The sequence below is a fragment of the Pleurodeles waltl genome, chromosome 10 (assembly GCF_031143425.1).
Source record: "Pleurodeles waltl isolate 20211129_DDA chromosome 10, aPleWal1.hap1.20221129, whole genome shotgun sequence".
Taxonomy (NCBI): domain Eukaryota; kingdom Metazoa; phylum Chordata; class Amphibia; order Caudata; family Salamandridae; genus Pleurodeles; species Pleurodeles waltl.
Genome location: NC_090449.1, coordinates 1,071,654,476 through 1,071,670,018, shown reverse-complemented (window position 1 = coordinate 1,071,670,018; position 15,543 = coordinate 1,071,654,476). Strand labels below are relative to the sequence as shown.

The window sequence follows — 15,543 nt, the reverse complement described above, 5'->3', positions numbered from 1 at the left end:
CGGTGCATGTCCACCAGCCGGCACCCCAGAGCCTGCCAGTGCTTGATAACAGACCACTCCATGGGCTGACCGGTGCATGTCCACCAGCCGGCACCCCAGGGCCTGCCAGTCCATGATAACAGACCACTCCATGGGCTGACCGGTGCATGTCCACCAGCCGGCACCCCAGGGCCTGCCAGTGCTTGATAACAGACCACTCCATGGGCCGACCGGTGCATGTCCACCAGCCGGCACCCCCAGAGCCTGCCAGTGCTTGATAACAGACCTCCATCCATGGACTGACCGGTGCATGTGCACCTGCCGGCACCCCAGGGCCTGCCAGTGCTTGATAACAGACCACTCCATGGGCCGACCAGTGCATGTCCACCAGCCTGCACCCCCACAGCCTGCCAGTGCTTGATAACAGACCTCCATCCATGGACTGACCAGTGCATGTCCACCAGCCGGCACCCCAGGGCCTGCCAGTGCTTGATAACTGACCTCCACTCCATGGGAGGACCGGTGCATGTCCACCAGCCGCCACCCCAGGGCCTGCCAGTGCTTGATAACAGACCACTCCATGGGCCGACCGGTGCATGTCCACCAGCCGGCACCCCCAGAGCCTGCCAGTGCTTGATAACAGACCACTCCATGGGCCGACCAGTGCATGTCCACCAGCCGGCACCCCAGGGCCTGCCAGTGCTTGATAACAGACCTCCATCCATGGACTGGCCGGTGCATGTGCACCAGCCGGCACCCCAGGGCCTACCAGTGCTTGATAACAGACCACTCCATGGGCCGACCAGTCCATGTCCACCAGCCGGCACCCCAGGGCCTGCCAGTGCTTGATAACAGACCTCCATCCATGGACAGACCGGTGTATGTCCACCAACCTTCACCCCCAGAGCCTGCCAGTGCTTGAAAACAGACCTCCATCCATGGACTGACCGGTGCATGTCCACCAGCCGGCACCCCAGAGCTGGCCAGTGCTTGATAACAGACCACTCCATGGGCTGATCGGTGCATGTCCACCAGCCGGCACCCCAGGGCCTGCCAGTGCTTGATAACAGACCACTCCATGGACTGACCGGTGCATGTCCACCAGCCGCCACCCCAGGGCCTGCCAGTGCTTGATAACAGACCACTCCATGGACTGACCGGTGCATGTCCACCAGCAGGCACCCCCAGGGCCTGCCAGTGCTTGATAACTGACCTCCACTCCATGGACGGACCGGTGCATGTCCACCAGCCGGCACCCCAGAGCTGGCCAGTGCTTGATAACAGACCACTCCATGGGCCGACTGGTGCATGTCCACCTGCCGGCACCCCCAGAGCCTGCCAGTGCTTGATACAAGACCTCCATCCATGGACTGACCGGTGCATGTGCACCAGCCGGCACCCCAGGGCCTGCCAGTGCTTGATAACAGACCACTCCATGGGCTGACCAGTGCATGTCCACCATCCGGCACCCCACAGCCTGCCAGTGCTTGATAACAGACCTCCATCCATGGACGGACCGGTGCATGTCCACCAACCTGCGCCCCCAGAGCCTGCCAGTGCTTGATAACAGACCTCCATCCATGGACGGACCGGTGCATGTCCACCAGCCTCCACCCCAGAGCTGGCCAGAGCTTGATAACAGACCACTCCATGGGCCGACCGGGGCATGTCCACCAGCCGGCACCCCCAGAGCCTGCCAGTGCTTGATAACTGACCTCTACTCCATGGACGGACAGGTGCATGTCCACCAGCCGGCACCCCCAGAGCCTGTCAGTGCTTGATTACAGACCACTCTGTGGGCTGACCGGTGCATGTCCACCAGCCGGCACCCCAGGGCCTGCCAGTGCTCGATAACTGACCTCCACTCCATAGGCCGACCAGTGCATGTCCACCAGCCGGCACCCCAGAGCTGGCCAGTGCTTGATAACAGACCTTCACCTCTGTGGACTGACGGGTGTATGTCCACCAGAGCTGGCCAGTGCTTGTTAACAGACCTCCATCCATGGACGGACTGGTGCATGTCCACCAGCCGGCACCCCAGGGCCTGCCAGTGCTTGATAACAGACCTTCACTCCATGGGCAGGCCAGTGCATGTCCACCAGCCTGCACCCCAGAACTGGCCAGTGCTTGATAACAGACCTCCAACTCCATGGACGGACCAGTGCATGTCCACCAGCCTGCACCCCAGAACTGGCCAGTGCCTGATCACAGACCTCCAACTGCATGGGCTTACTGGTGATGGTCCACTAGCCTGCATCTCCCCGGACTGGCCAGAGCGTAATAACAGCCTTTCACCTCTGAGAACTGAGGTTCACAGCTACCCCTCCAAGCAGTGACTGGCAGAAGTTCACAGCCCACCCCTCAAATCACTGACTGGCACAAGTTCACAGCCAACCCTCCAAACACTGACTGGCACAAGTTCACAGCCTGCACCTCCAAACACTCACTGGCACAAGCTCACAGCCGCTCCTCCAAGCACTGACCAGCACAAGTTCACAGCCACCTCTCAAAGCACTGACTGTCAAAAGTTCACAACGGCCCCTCCAAGCACTGACTGGCACAAGATAACAGCCGTCTCTCAAAGCACTGACTGGCACAGGTTCACAGCAGCCTCTCAAAGCACTGACTGGCACAGGTTCACAGCAGCCTCTCAAAGCACTGACTGGCACAGGTTCACAGCAGCCTCTCTAAGCACTGACTGGCACAAGTTCTCAAACCACTGACTGGCACAAGTTCACAGCAGCCTCTCAAACCACTGACTGGCACAAGTTCACAGCCTGCCCCTCAAGCACTGACTGGCACAAGTTCACTGCCTGACCCTCAAGCACTGACTGGCACAAGATTACAGCCGCTTCTCAAAGCGCTTACTGGCACAGGTTCACAGCAGCCTCTCAAAGCACTGACTGGCACAAGTTCACAGCAGCCTCTCAAACCACTGACTGGCACAAGTTCACAGCCTGCCCCTCAAGCACTGACTGGCACAAGTTCTCAGCCGCCCCTCAAGCACTGGCCACTGCACATGCCCAGCATGTCCTGCTAAAATGCTTGGTGCCTGTTCACAGACTGCACCTCTCAGCTACTTATGTAGAGGATGGTGATTGTTCACTCATAGTTAGAGGAAAGGAACGGTGAGGGGTGTGTGCCTGTCTAACGTTTCTTGGGGAGGTTATTGTGTAACCAGAAGCTACAAGTTATGGGCAGTGTCCTTGGGATGGTCCATGGTGTGTTTGTAGCATTAGTTTTGGGTCCCATTCTATACTGGATGGTCTGTAAGCGTCCACTGCACCAACTCTAGGCAATATGCTACACAGGATGGGCACTGCATGTTTAGAAGAGGGTCAGAGTCTACATGGGATGGTCAATGCATGTTTAGATGTGGGTCAGGGTCTACGTGGGATGCTCACTACATGTTTACAGGTTGGATTCTACAGTGGACGCTCATGGAATGTTTACAGCACAAGCTCTGGGTCACATTCTACACTGGATAGTCACTGTGTGTTTACAGCACCAACTCTGGGTCACATTGTACACAGAGTGGTCACTGAGTGTTTAAAGCACCATCTCCGGCTCACATTCCACACAGAGTGGTCACTGTGTGTTTACAGCACCAGCTCTGGGTCACATTCTACACAAGATGGTCACTGTGTTTACAGCACCAGCTCGGGGTCACATTCTACACAAGATGGTCACTGTGTGTTTACAGCACCAGCTCTGGGTCACATTCTACACGAAATGGCCACTGTGTGTCAAGAGCACCAGCTGTGGGTCACATTCTACACAGGATGGTCACCGTGTTTACAGCACCAGCTCTGGGTCACATTCTACACAAGATGGTCACTGCTTGTTCACAGCACCAGCTCTGGGTCACATTCTAAATGAGATGGTCACTGCGTGTTTACAGCACCAGCAGCTCTGTGTCAAATTCTACATGAGATGGTCACTGTGTTTACAGCACCAGCTCGGGGTCACATTCTACATGAGATGGTCACTGTGTTTACAGCACCAGCTCGGGATCACATTCTACACAAGATGGTCACTGCATGTTTACAGCACCAGCTCTGGGTCACATTCTACCCAGGATGGTCACTGCATGTTAGCAGCACCAGCTCTGGGTCACATTCTACACAAGATGGTCACTGTGTGTTTACAGCACCAGCAGCTCTGGGTCACATTCTACATGAGATGGTCACTGTGTGTTTACAGCACCAGCTCTGGGTCAAATACTATACGAGATGGTCACTGCGTGGTTACAGCACCAGCTCTGGGTCACATTCTACACGGGATGGTCACTGCATGTTTACAGCACCAGGTCTGGGTCACATTCTACATGAGATGGTCACTGCGTGTTTACAGCACCAGCAGCTCTGTGTCAAATTCTACATGAGACGGTCACTGTGTTTACAGCACCAGCTCGGGGTCACATTCTACATGAGATGGTCACTGTGTTTACAGCACCAGCTCGGGATCACATTCTACAAAAGATGGTCACGGCATGTTTACAGCACCAGCTCTGGGTCACATTCTACCCAGGATGGTCACTGCGTGTTAACAGCACCAGCTCTGGGTCACATTCTACACAAGATGGTCATCGTGTGTTTACAGCACCAGCAGCTCTGGGTCACATTCTACATGAGATGGTCACTGTGTGATTACAGCACCAGCTCTGGGTCAAATACTATACGAGATGGTCACTGCGTGGTTACAGCACCAGCTCTGGGTCACATTCTAATTAGATGGTCACTGCTTGTTTACAGCACCAGCTCTGGGTCGCATTCTACACGGAATGGTCAGTGTGTGTCAAGAGCACCAGCTCTGATGTCACATTCTACACGGGATGGTCACTGCATGTTTACAGCACCAGCTCTGGGTCACATTTTGCACGAGATGGTCACTGTGTGTTTACAGCACCAGCTCTGGGTCACATTCTACACGAGATGGGCACTGTGTGTATACAGCACCAGCTCTGGGTCACATTCTGCACAAGATGGTCACTGCGTGTTTACAGCACCAGCTCTGGGTCACATTCTACACAAGATGGTGTTCTTGTTCTACACACTGTGTGTTTACAGCACCAGCTCTGGGTCTCATTCTAATTTGATGGTCACTGCATGTTTACAGCACCAACTCTGGGTCACATTCTAACAGAATGGTCACTGTGTGTCAAGAGCACCAGCTGTGGGTCACATTCTACATGGAATGGTCACTGTGAGTCAAGAGCACCAGCTGTGGGTCACATTCTAAACGGGATGGTCACTGCGTGTTAACAGCACCAGCTCTGGGTCACATTCTACATGGGATGGTCACTGTGTGTTAACAGCACCAGCTCTGGGTCACATTCTACACGGAATGGTCACTGTGTGTCAAGAGCACCAGCTGTGGGTCACATTCTAATTTGATGGTCACTGCGTGTCTACAGCACCAACTCTGGGTCACATTCTACATGGAATGGTCACTGTGAGTCAAGAGCACCAGCTGTGGGTCACATTCTACACGGGATGGTCACTGCATGTTAACAGCACCAGCTCTGGGTCACATTCTACACAAGATGGTCACTGCGTATTTAGACAACCAGCTCTGGTTCACATTCTAATGAGATGGTTGCTGCGTGTTTACAGCACCAGCTCTGAGTCACATTCTAATGAAATGGTCACAGTGTGTTTACAGCACCAGCTCTGGGTCACATTTTTCACGGAATGGTCACTGCATGTTTACAGCACTAGCTCTGGATCACATTCTACATGAGAAGGTCACAGCATATTTAGAGCACCAGCTCTGGGTCACATTCTAATGAGATGGTCTCTGCGTCTTTACAGCACCAGCTCCGGGTCACAATCTACAGGGAAAGACCACTGTGTTTTTAGCGTACGAGCTCTGGATTACATTCTATACAGGATGGTCACTGCATGATTATAGCACCATCTCTGGGCCACATTCTACACGGAATGGTCACTGTGTGTTTACAGCACCAGCTGTGGGACACATTCTACATTGGATGGTCACTGCATGTTTACAGCACCAGCTCTGGGACATATTCTACATGAGATGGTCACTGCATGCTTACAGCACCAGCTCTGGGACATATTCTACATGAGATGGTCACTGCATGTTTACAGCACCAGCTCTGGGTCACATTCCACATGGGATGGTTACTCCATGTCTAGATGTGGGTCAGTCTACATGGGGTGGTCACTCCATATTTACAACACCGTTTTTGGGTCATGTTCTACAGGCATGGTCACCGTGTTTGTACAGCACCGGCCTCTGGGTCACATTCTACATGAGATGGTTAGTCCATGTCTAGATGTGGATCGATGTACATGGGGCGGGCCCCAGCTGTGTCATGTTCTACATTGAATGTCCATTCTCTGTTTCTTTTAAGTCACATCCCTCAGAGAAGGGTGTGTTGTACTGTAACTCCAGGTCTCCTAACAAAGTTTTAGCAGGCTGCCATCTTCCACCTGTGGTCACTTTCTTTCTCTCTCCAGTTTTACAGGGATGTCAAGGACTGGTGGCTCTTTGGTTTCTACTTCTGCCTGCCCCTGGCATGCACTGGAGTCTTCTACACACTCATGTCCTGCGAGATGCTCAGTAGGACGAAAGGCATGAGAATCGCCCTCAATGACCACATGAAGCAGGTGAGTGAGGGCAGGAGGCGAGGGGACCAGGAGAGATGTCTGTGAAAACATGCATAGACTAGAGCAGCAAAAAGAAGGAACCACATCAGTGACAGACAACCAAGAAGCTGAAAAGACCTTACGTCATATCGCTGACAGTTTGCACTGGAACAGGAACGACACTGCAAATCTGTTTCATTATTTTGCTGCTTGTACAAAATGCAACAAAGCAAATATTAGCAACAGGAAAAAATACACAGTTAACTAAGTTTGCACTCTTCTTGTTTTTGCATAAGAAGTTTATAAAATACATTCCCTCCACTTTTCAATTATGAAATATGGATCTAAGTTTGAGGCAAAAACAGTTTGCTCCTTTTTTTATTACAATATCTATCAAACAAAGTGCAAAATCAGTTTGCATTAATGTATTTCTTGTTTAAAAAGGTTATTCATAGATGAGGATTTCTTTCTTAAGAATATATCACTAACTTAAAATATGTCCCATATGGCTATTACAACAGTTTTCTCAGTTTTTACCCTGTGACAGGACCTTGAGTAAAATGTGCTTGCTCATTCTGTGTTCCACAAGCAGCTGAAGGTTGGAAATGAATTTAACCTGTTTTTTTGCTCTAGTGCTAATCCAATGTATGACCTCTCAATACCCCCACCCCAAACATGCAGCTTTCAAGAGATAATTGTGGTTGTCCCTGAATAGAGAGACTAAAGATTACTGGGGCTAGTCCAGCTGTCCCGGGGCATTTCTCCAGAGGCAGTGGTAAATTATTTGGTCTTCACAAAAAGTTAATGAAAAATCATTTTGTTGGAGTAGGATCACTTGAAGAACACAGTAACCCATCACAAAAACACAAAAGTGAAGATCTTTGGCAAGAAACCCATTATGAACTGGAGCCCTGGGGTAGGTAAGAGGTGGTTGCATAAGCATCAAACTGCACTTTGAAACCGAGTGCTGCTTCTGTTGTGGTGTTAGTCTTTAGTAAACCCTGCTCAAGCTCCCACCACAACACGCAGATACCAAAGTCTCCAGTCACAATCACTGTGAGAAAGGGATCATTCTGCTAGCACAAGCCTCAACCACTTCTCGCCTCTTTTGGGTTCTGGATTTCGCACTGTATGATTGGCCCTGCTCATCCACCTTGTGTTTTCAGCGCAGGGAGGTGGCGAAGACTGTTTTCTGCCTGGTGGTGATCTTTGCCCTCTGCTGGCTGCCTCTTCACCTGAGCCGAATCTTGAAAAGAACAATCTATGATGAGACAGACCCTAACCGCTGTGAGCTGCTCAGGTAAGGGAAGCCAGAGACAATAAACTCTCATGACGCAGGAAAATCAAGAGGATGGAGCTTTCACAAACAATTTTGGGAATAAAGTCTCACTAGATCAGCAGAATGCATTTTCAAGAAAAGGAGCCATGCACTAGAAAGAAGAAGCCATTGGCATCCAACGAAAGCAGCCCAAGGAAGCTATAAATATGAACAGGAATTATATTGTTTCAATACAGGAGGCTTGGATGGGGGCGCTAACTGCAGCTCACACAGAGAAACGCTTAATGAGCGTAAGATCCCCACAGCACACCCCACCTTATCAAATCACTCTTTATGTGGGTGGGTCTCTCTCTTATAAACAATATAAATATCCATCCCTGGGGCTTTTCTCTATAACATTCATTTTCTTTGTATTGAAAATATTAGAATGTGCATGTAAATACACATTTTAAATGAGAATCCTAAATCGTTCAATGTTCATATAGCCATACCTGCCTATTTATACCTTAATACACACATAGATGGTGATGGCAGACAAGACAATAGGCCCATGCCGTCTTCTGCGGTCAAGGTGCCAAGCTCAGAAAGATGGGTTCAGCAAAGTCTAAAGTTTGATATATGAGGGGATCAGAAAATGTAAACAGTAAGCATGGTATGCTAGTGACTTGCTTGTATTCTGCCTTCACAGTTTCCTTCTGGTCATGGACTACATCGGCATCAATATGGCATCCCTGAACTCATGCATCAACCCTGTGGCCTTGTACTTTGTCAGTAGAAAATTCAAAAACTGCTTCCAGGTATGGACTGGTCAGGGGCTGAGGGAGCAGGGAGGGATACGGCTGGGACAGCACCAGGTCGGAGATCTGATACCACCTGGGATGGTTTGTCTTGTGCCAACACTAGGTCAAGGACTGTGACACATGAGGCTTTGGCCAAAGAGAACGTGGTCTTCTTGTCATTCCTCTTAGGTACTGGGAAACACTGCATGATGGAACACGGGTGAGCCAATAGAATTATACCATTCTGCGGCCGCAACATTTTCTATATAGTTCGGGATTTCCATGAAAATGCAGTTTCTAGCTGAAAAGTATCCCTGCCCACCCTCGAGGGCACCAAGTCAGCGACTCAAGAGGCTGTATGCCCCTTTCACTACACTATTGTGGGTGCTTTGGGAGAGTCTTGGTCGGGACATCACCTTGCAAGTAGTGTTTGGCCAATAAGAACTGTCATCCAGTCAGGAACCCATAGGCCCTTGGGTGGGTTTGTCTACAGCAATGCTCCCAGAAGGCATTAGATGGCGGGTAATTATAATCACTACAAACTTGAGGAACACCACAAGACAACCCTAGTGAGTCTGTCAAACATATATAAGTTCAGCACTGAGAAAAATAGGTTAGTTTCCATTAATGGGATGTAATTGTTCTAACCGTACATTAACATATCATTACTATTTACAGGAGTCTCCAATATAACCCTTGGATATCCAGAGGTGACAACTTTACCTGGATATGCCTGCTGTGTCTTGACCCCTGGCTTAGGTGATAACTTAACCCCTTCTTGTCTCTTCTTCCTTTTCAGTCCTGCCTGTGCTGCTGGTGCCAGGCCCCAGCACTTAGCATTACACCCATGGATGAAAAGGGCTCTGGAGGGAAGTGGAAGGCTAACGGCCACGACATCGGCTTGGACCGCAGCAGCTCCAGACTCACCAACAAATACAGCTGTTCCTGAAGACCCACCCGTGCAATGGGGAAACGACAATGAGGCAGACCAGAGGACAAACAAGAGCTGGATGACCGCACAGAGACATCTACCACCTTCTGCCAGCTGTTGCCATTCCTCTCAAGGTCCTCATTGATAGACACATCCTCCTACCAACTGTTGCCTTATCTCTCTTCAAGCTTTTCTCCCTCGATACAGAGAGAGCACTCACCTTGTGCCAGCTGTTGCTATAAATCTCAAGGTCATCCCCTCTATCAATAAAGTAGACACATTCTGCCAACTGTTGCCTTATCTCTCGTCAAGCTTTTCTGCATCGGCATAGAGAGATCACCTACCTGAAGCCAGATGTTGCCATAAATCTCAAGGTCGTCTACATTATCAATAGAGACAGTAGACTCCTCCTGCCAGCTGTTGCCTTTACTCTCATCAAGGTCCTCCGTGTCTTCAATACAGAGAACACTTTCTGCCAGCTGTTACATTTCCTCGTCAAGGTCTTCTCCATCTTCGATAAAAAGGTCACTTTCTATTAGCTGTTGCTTTTCATCTTGTGAAGGTCCTCTATAAGGGTCAATATTGAGGCAGCTGACACACTTACCTCTCCAAACTGCTTGCCATCATCAAAATATTTCTGCATGGACTTCAAATCCACCCCCCCAACCCACAATGCTGGTATTAATAAGATGAGGACACATTTCAATTGGTCAAGTAGACATAATGCTGGTCATCAATGAAACCTTTCTGGAGAATTCCATACTGAAACTGAAGATTACCACTCATTTTTGTATGTATTTTTTATTCCCCTCGGACAATAGCTCATGGAAAGCATTTTTTTTCTAATCTGGAACACAGTCTCCAGGTTGGGAGATATCAGACTTGATACAATGACATGAGAAGTGGCACCAAAGGGACTCTTCCACAAATCCACAATTTTATAGAATATAAAAAGTTAGGACAGACTGATGCAAATGCCACATCATGCTGAAGTATCTTGTTTGTTATTGACAGTTAATAGCTATTAGTATTGTATATAACTTGTGTTTAGCATAGCTTGATGTCGGAGTCAAGCCCCACCGTACTAAAGACTTACTAGAATCACGCAGTCGAAAACTGCCAAGAACTGGATTTTCGAAAAAGTGAAACAAACTCAGTTTCATTTACTCCTTGACTGGTCCAACTCCTGTTGGTTACAGAAAACAATCCTATCTTCTCCATCTACAGGGTGATATTGACTGTATATAGGAGTCACATGACCCCATTCGGGGGACAAACAAGAAGACAACTTGTCAAGGTGAAAGTCTGGTTGTTTAGTGGATGCCCACTTTTAAAAAGCTATAAAATAAACATTGTTTTGGGTACTTTGTGAGAAGTGCAGTATTTGACTGTATTCAGGTGCATGGTTTGATAAAACTGACCTGCACCAAAAATAAACAAGAATTTGGAACATTGAAAATTCTTTAGGAGTTTTATTTTCCTTTTTCAGTTTAACACAAATGTAGTTAAATTGCCTAAGTTAAATGTACTTTTTTATACAGAATGCCATTTCACTTACTTTTGATTACACCTCAGTGGGCTTGCCTGTCTTCATCATAGCTACCACGGAGTTTCAGTGTAATTTGGTGGTTCGGGTATGGCAGGTTGATAGCTTATCAGGGCACTTCCCTCCTGAATGTGTTTCAAAGGCATGCCTACTAAACAAAGAAGGGCCACTGCAAAATAAATATAGAGTGGCAGACCCAGTGCCCAACTCTGCCAACTCAACTAATCATACCCGAATACCATTAGGGGTTTCAAGCTTATGACCTCTAACCATTTTTTTTCTTTTTTCCTTTTCTTTTTTTAATGATATATATATATATAGATATATGTCCGTGGCATGTAGTAGTGTTGATGCTCTGCATTCTCCTGCCATCTAGTGTTAGGTCTGGAGTGTTGCAAGTTGTTTTTGTTTGAAGCTGTTTTTCAAGTCACAGGATCGAGCGACTCTTCCTTCTTGGTGATACTGCGCATGGGCATCGAGTCCTTTGTTAGATTGTTTTCCCGCAGACGGCTGAGAAACAGGAGTGAGAAGAAAGTATAGAAAAAGACATGTCCATGCAAGTGTATGTACATATATACAAATATAAGGTAAATGCAATGGCCATAGGCAATCAGAGAGGAGGGAGGACACATGTGAATCTACAACACTACATGCCACAAACATATGTCTACTGGGTAATATTTCCCATTCAATGGCATGTGTGGCTGTAAATACACAAGCTCTGCATAGACTGTAAAGCAGTCCCTTCAAAAAGCGGTGGCTAGCCAAGGGGAGTTGCAGTTGTCTGGAAGTGTTCTTCAGACAGCCTACTCTACTTGTGCTTGCTGTCATGCTTGTACATCTACACAATAATGTGTTGTGAATGTGTGTGGTGTAGACCAGTTAGCTGCTCTACAGATGTCAGCTAAAGGTATATTCTAGTGGAATGGGCCCTAGGAGTTTGCTGCAGTTGTCATTTTGCCTTAGCATAACATGTTTGTATGCATTTAACAATACATCTAGCTATTTCATTTTTTTTTAAATTGCATTGCTCTTAAAGGGCAAACCAAACGCTGCAAAAAGCTGTTTGGTTTTCCTAAACTCTTTTGTCCTATTAATATAGTACATGAGTGCTCTTTTAACATCTAAAGTATGGCGCGCCCTTTCTGTTATTGAATCAGGCTGTGGGGGGGGAAAACAGGCAATTCAATGGTTTGATTGGTATGAAACTGAGATACCACTTTTAGAAGGAATCTTGGGTTTCTGTGAAGGACTACCTTGTCTTTATGTATTTGAAAGAAATGTTCTTCTAGAGTTAATGCCTGGAGTTCACTCACACGTTTAAGGGATGTAATGGCAACTAGAAAATCCACCTCCCATGAAAGGAACTGAATAGGACATGAGCGAAGTGTTTCAAAAGGAGGATCCATGAGCGTAGTGAGTACACTGTTAAGATTCCATGATGGAATAGGAGAAAGTCTTGGTAGGATTACTCTTTTAATTCCTTCTATGAAGGGTTTAATGACCAGGATTCTAAACAATGAAATGTGTACAAACCTATTTTATAAGTATGCAGCTATGGCTGCAAGTTGTAGTCTGATTGAAGTGTAAGCCAACTTGACTTTTTGCAAGTGTAGTAAACAGCAAATATCATCTTGGACAGATGCTTTAATTGGGTCAATGTGTTTGGACTGACAGTAGCAAACAAAAAAACTCCCATTGTGCAGCTTAACACGCTCTAGTTGTTGGTCTGTGGGCCTCCTTCAAAATTTGAATTCATTCAGGAGGTAATTTGAGGTAACCAAATTCTATGATTTCAGGATGATTTCAGGATTCATAAGCAAGGTTCAGCTATTTGGGATCTGGATGTCTGGTTCGTCCATGCTCCTGCGTCAGAAGGTCCGGTCTGTTGGGGAACTACACACGAGGTCCAGAAGTGTTGTGAACCAAAGTTGACGAGCCAATGAGAGCACTACCAGTATCATAGTTAGTGATGTCTGTGTGAGGTTGTGAACCAGGAAGGGAATGAGTGGGAGAGGTGGAAAAGCATAGGCAAATATCCATGACCAGTTCATCCATAGAGCATTGTCCTTGGATAGAGGGTGTGGGTACCTGGACACTAAGTGTGGGCATTTTGCGTTTTCTGCTGTGGCGGAAAGATCTATTTGAGGGGTTTCCCACTTTTAGGAGCATTTTTGAAGGTCTTGTGGGTAGAGCTCCCATTTGTGGACATGCTGATGCATCCCGAAGAGCAGGTGTGCAAAGTCGTTGTCTGTTCCTGGGAGATATTCTGCCAATAGGTGAATGTGATGGTGGTGAGCCCATTTCTATTTTGTTTGTGCCAGATGTGATAACTGGAATGACCGTGTCCACCCGTTTTTGTACATAATACATTGCTGTCATTTTGTCTGTCCAGAGTAGGACAACTTCGTTAGAGAGGTGAGGAAAGAAAGCTTTGAGGGTTAGAATTACTGCTTGAAGTTCTATATAGTTGATGTGCATGGATAGATGTATATGATCCAAAAGACCCTGGACTGTGAAGTCTTCTAGGTGTGCTTCCCATCCTGTCAAAGATGCATCTGTGGTCAGAGTGAGTTGAGGCACAAGGTATCGAAAAGGCCGCCATGCTAAGAGTTTGGTGGAGTTCCAGCATTACAGAGAGTGGTAATTTTCGCAGTTTATCAACACTAGATCCCAACGGTGACCCTGTGACTGAGACCACTGACGAGAGAGACATTGTTGTAGCGGACGCATGTGGAGTCTGGCAATGCATGACGCCATCATCCCTAAAAGACGCATGACAGTGTTGACTGTGGGAGTGTGTTTCTCTTGAAACTGAGGAAGTAGTTGTTGAAAACTTTGTATGCGAGCTGGATTGGGGTATGCTAGCCCCAGTTGCATTTTGAGACTGGCCCCTAGATACAATTGATTCTGAAGGGATTGTACATGAGATTTTATAAAGTTGAGTGTAAACGCCAACTTGTGAAGGTTTCCTGTGATCTGGGTGTGGGATTGACACTGCTGTAGCATGCTTGCTTTGATAAGCCAGTCGTCTAGGTATGGGAAGACATGAATCTTTTGTCTTCTGAGATGTGCTACGCCAACTGCTAGACATTTGGTGAATACCCTGAAAGCAGTTGTGACCCCAAAAGGAAGTACTATGAAATGATAATGTTTGCCCACGACCACTCATCTTAGATATTTGCGGTGTGCAGGGTAGATAGTAATGTGGAACTATGCATCGTTCAGGTCTAGAGCCGTCATGAAATTGTCCTGTTCAAGGAGTGAGGTAACATCCTGAAGAGTGCCCATGTGAAAATGTTCTGAAAGAATGTATTGATTTAGGGGCCTGACATAAAATGGGTCTGAGTGACCCCCTCCTTTTTTGGAATGAGGAAATAAAGTGAGTATACTCGTGTTCCATGTAATTGGGATGGAACCAGTTCTACGAGCAGTTTTAGAAGAGATTGTACCTCTTCGTTGAGGAGGTCGAGGTGCTCTTGACACAACCTGTGTGTGGAGGAGGGATGTTGGGAGGTGTTGAACTAAGACCCAGGCAATAACCATGTTGGATAATAGAGATGACACATTGGTCCGATGCTATGTCCATGGTGTGTAGTAGTACTGAAGGAGTCCCCCAACTTGTGTTATAGGGGATTTGGGCATTTTCAGGTAGTCAATGCTTTGTTCTAGAAGCTGAACGCCCCAGGAGTAGTTTTTGCCCCTGCCTCTAAAATTATTGCCTCTGAATTAACCTTTTTAAGGAGCCTCTGGTGTAAGAGCTTGAGGCCTGTTTATTTTGGGAGGTGAAGGGGTCAGATGTTGTAGAGGATTTGTAACCCCCTCTGTACATTGGGCGGCGAAAAAAAAAAAAAAAAAAACCTTTGGGCTTGGGACTGAAGAGCCCTTATGGCCTTTGCAGTGTCCATGTCTTTTTTTAACTTCTCTAATGTACAGTTAACTTGCGGACCAAAGAGGTATTCTTTGTCAAAAGGCATATTTAACACTGCTGGTCGGAGCTCAGGCTTAAATCCTGAGCACCTAAGCCATGCATGCCTTCTTATCAACACACTGGTATTTATGCCCCTTGCCGCTGTATTGGCAGCATCTAAGTGCAGACCAAATTGAATTATTTGCAGTTGTTTGCCCCTCTAAAACAATTTGCCGGCCACGTTTGTGATGCTCCTCTGGAAGATATTAGAGGAGATCCTCCATTTCATCTCAGTGCGCTCTATCAAATCTAGAGAGTAAGACTTGCAAACTGGCAATACACCAATGATATGTGGCTCGTGCATCCACTCTCTTGCCTGCCTCATCGAGCTTTGTCTGGTGGAGGAGAGTCTCCTGTGGTCTGGCAGTTAGCCCTCTTTCTGGCGGTAGTAGTCACTATTGAGTCTGGGGGGACTTGTGACCTGATGTACAGTGGGTATTATATT

At 47.6% G+C, this 15,543-nt stretch overlaps 1 protein-coding gene across 1 annotated transcript in view; it reads left to right on the top strand.

Annotated features, from left to right (window-relative positions):
• The window catches only part of LOC138262258 (endothelin receptor type B-like), a 76,256-nt gene extending 65,215 nt beyond the window's left edge, over nucleotides 1-11,041 (top strand). Inside the window, exons 5-8 of the mRNA XM_069212130.1 lie at nucleotides 6,465-6,614; nucleotides 7,760-7,893; nucleotides 8,561-8,669; nucleotides 9,451-11,041. Of these exons, the coding sequence (XP_069068231.1) occupies nucleotides 6,465-6,614; nucleotides 7,760-7,893; nucleotides 8,561-8,669; nucleotides 9,451-9,600 (543 nt within the window). The 3' untranslated portion in view covers nucleotides 9,601-11,041. The remainder of the gene's footprint in view (nucleotides 1-6,464; nucleotides 6,615-7,759; nucleotides 7,894-8,560; nucleotides 8,670-9,450) is intronic.
• Nucleotides 11,042-15,543: the final 4,502 nt, after the last annotated feature.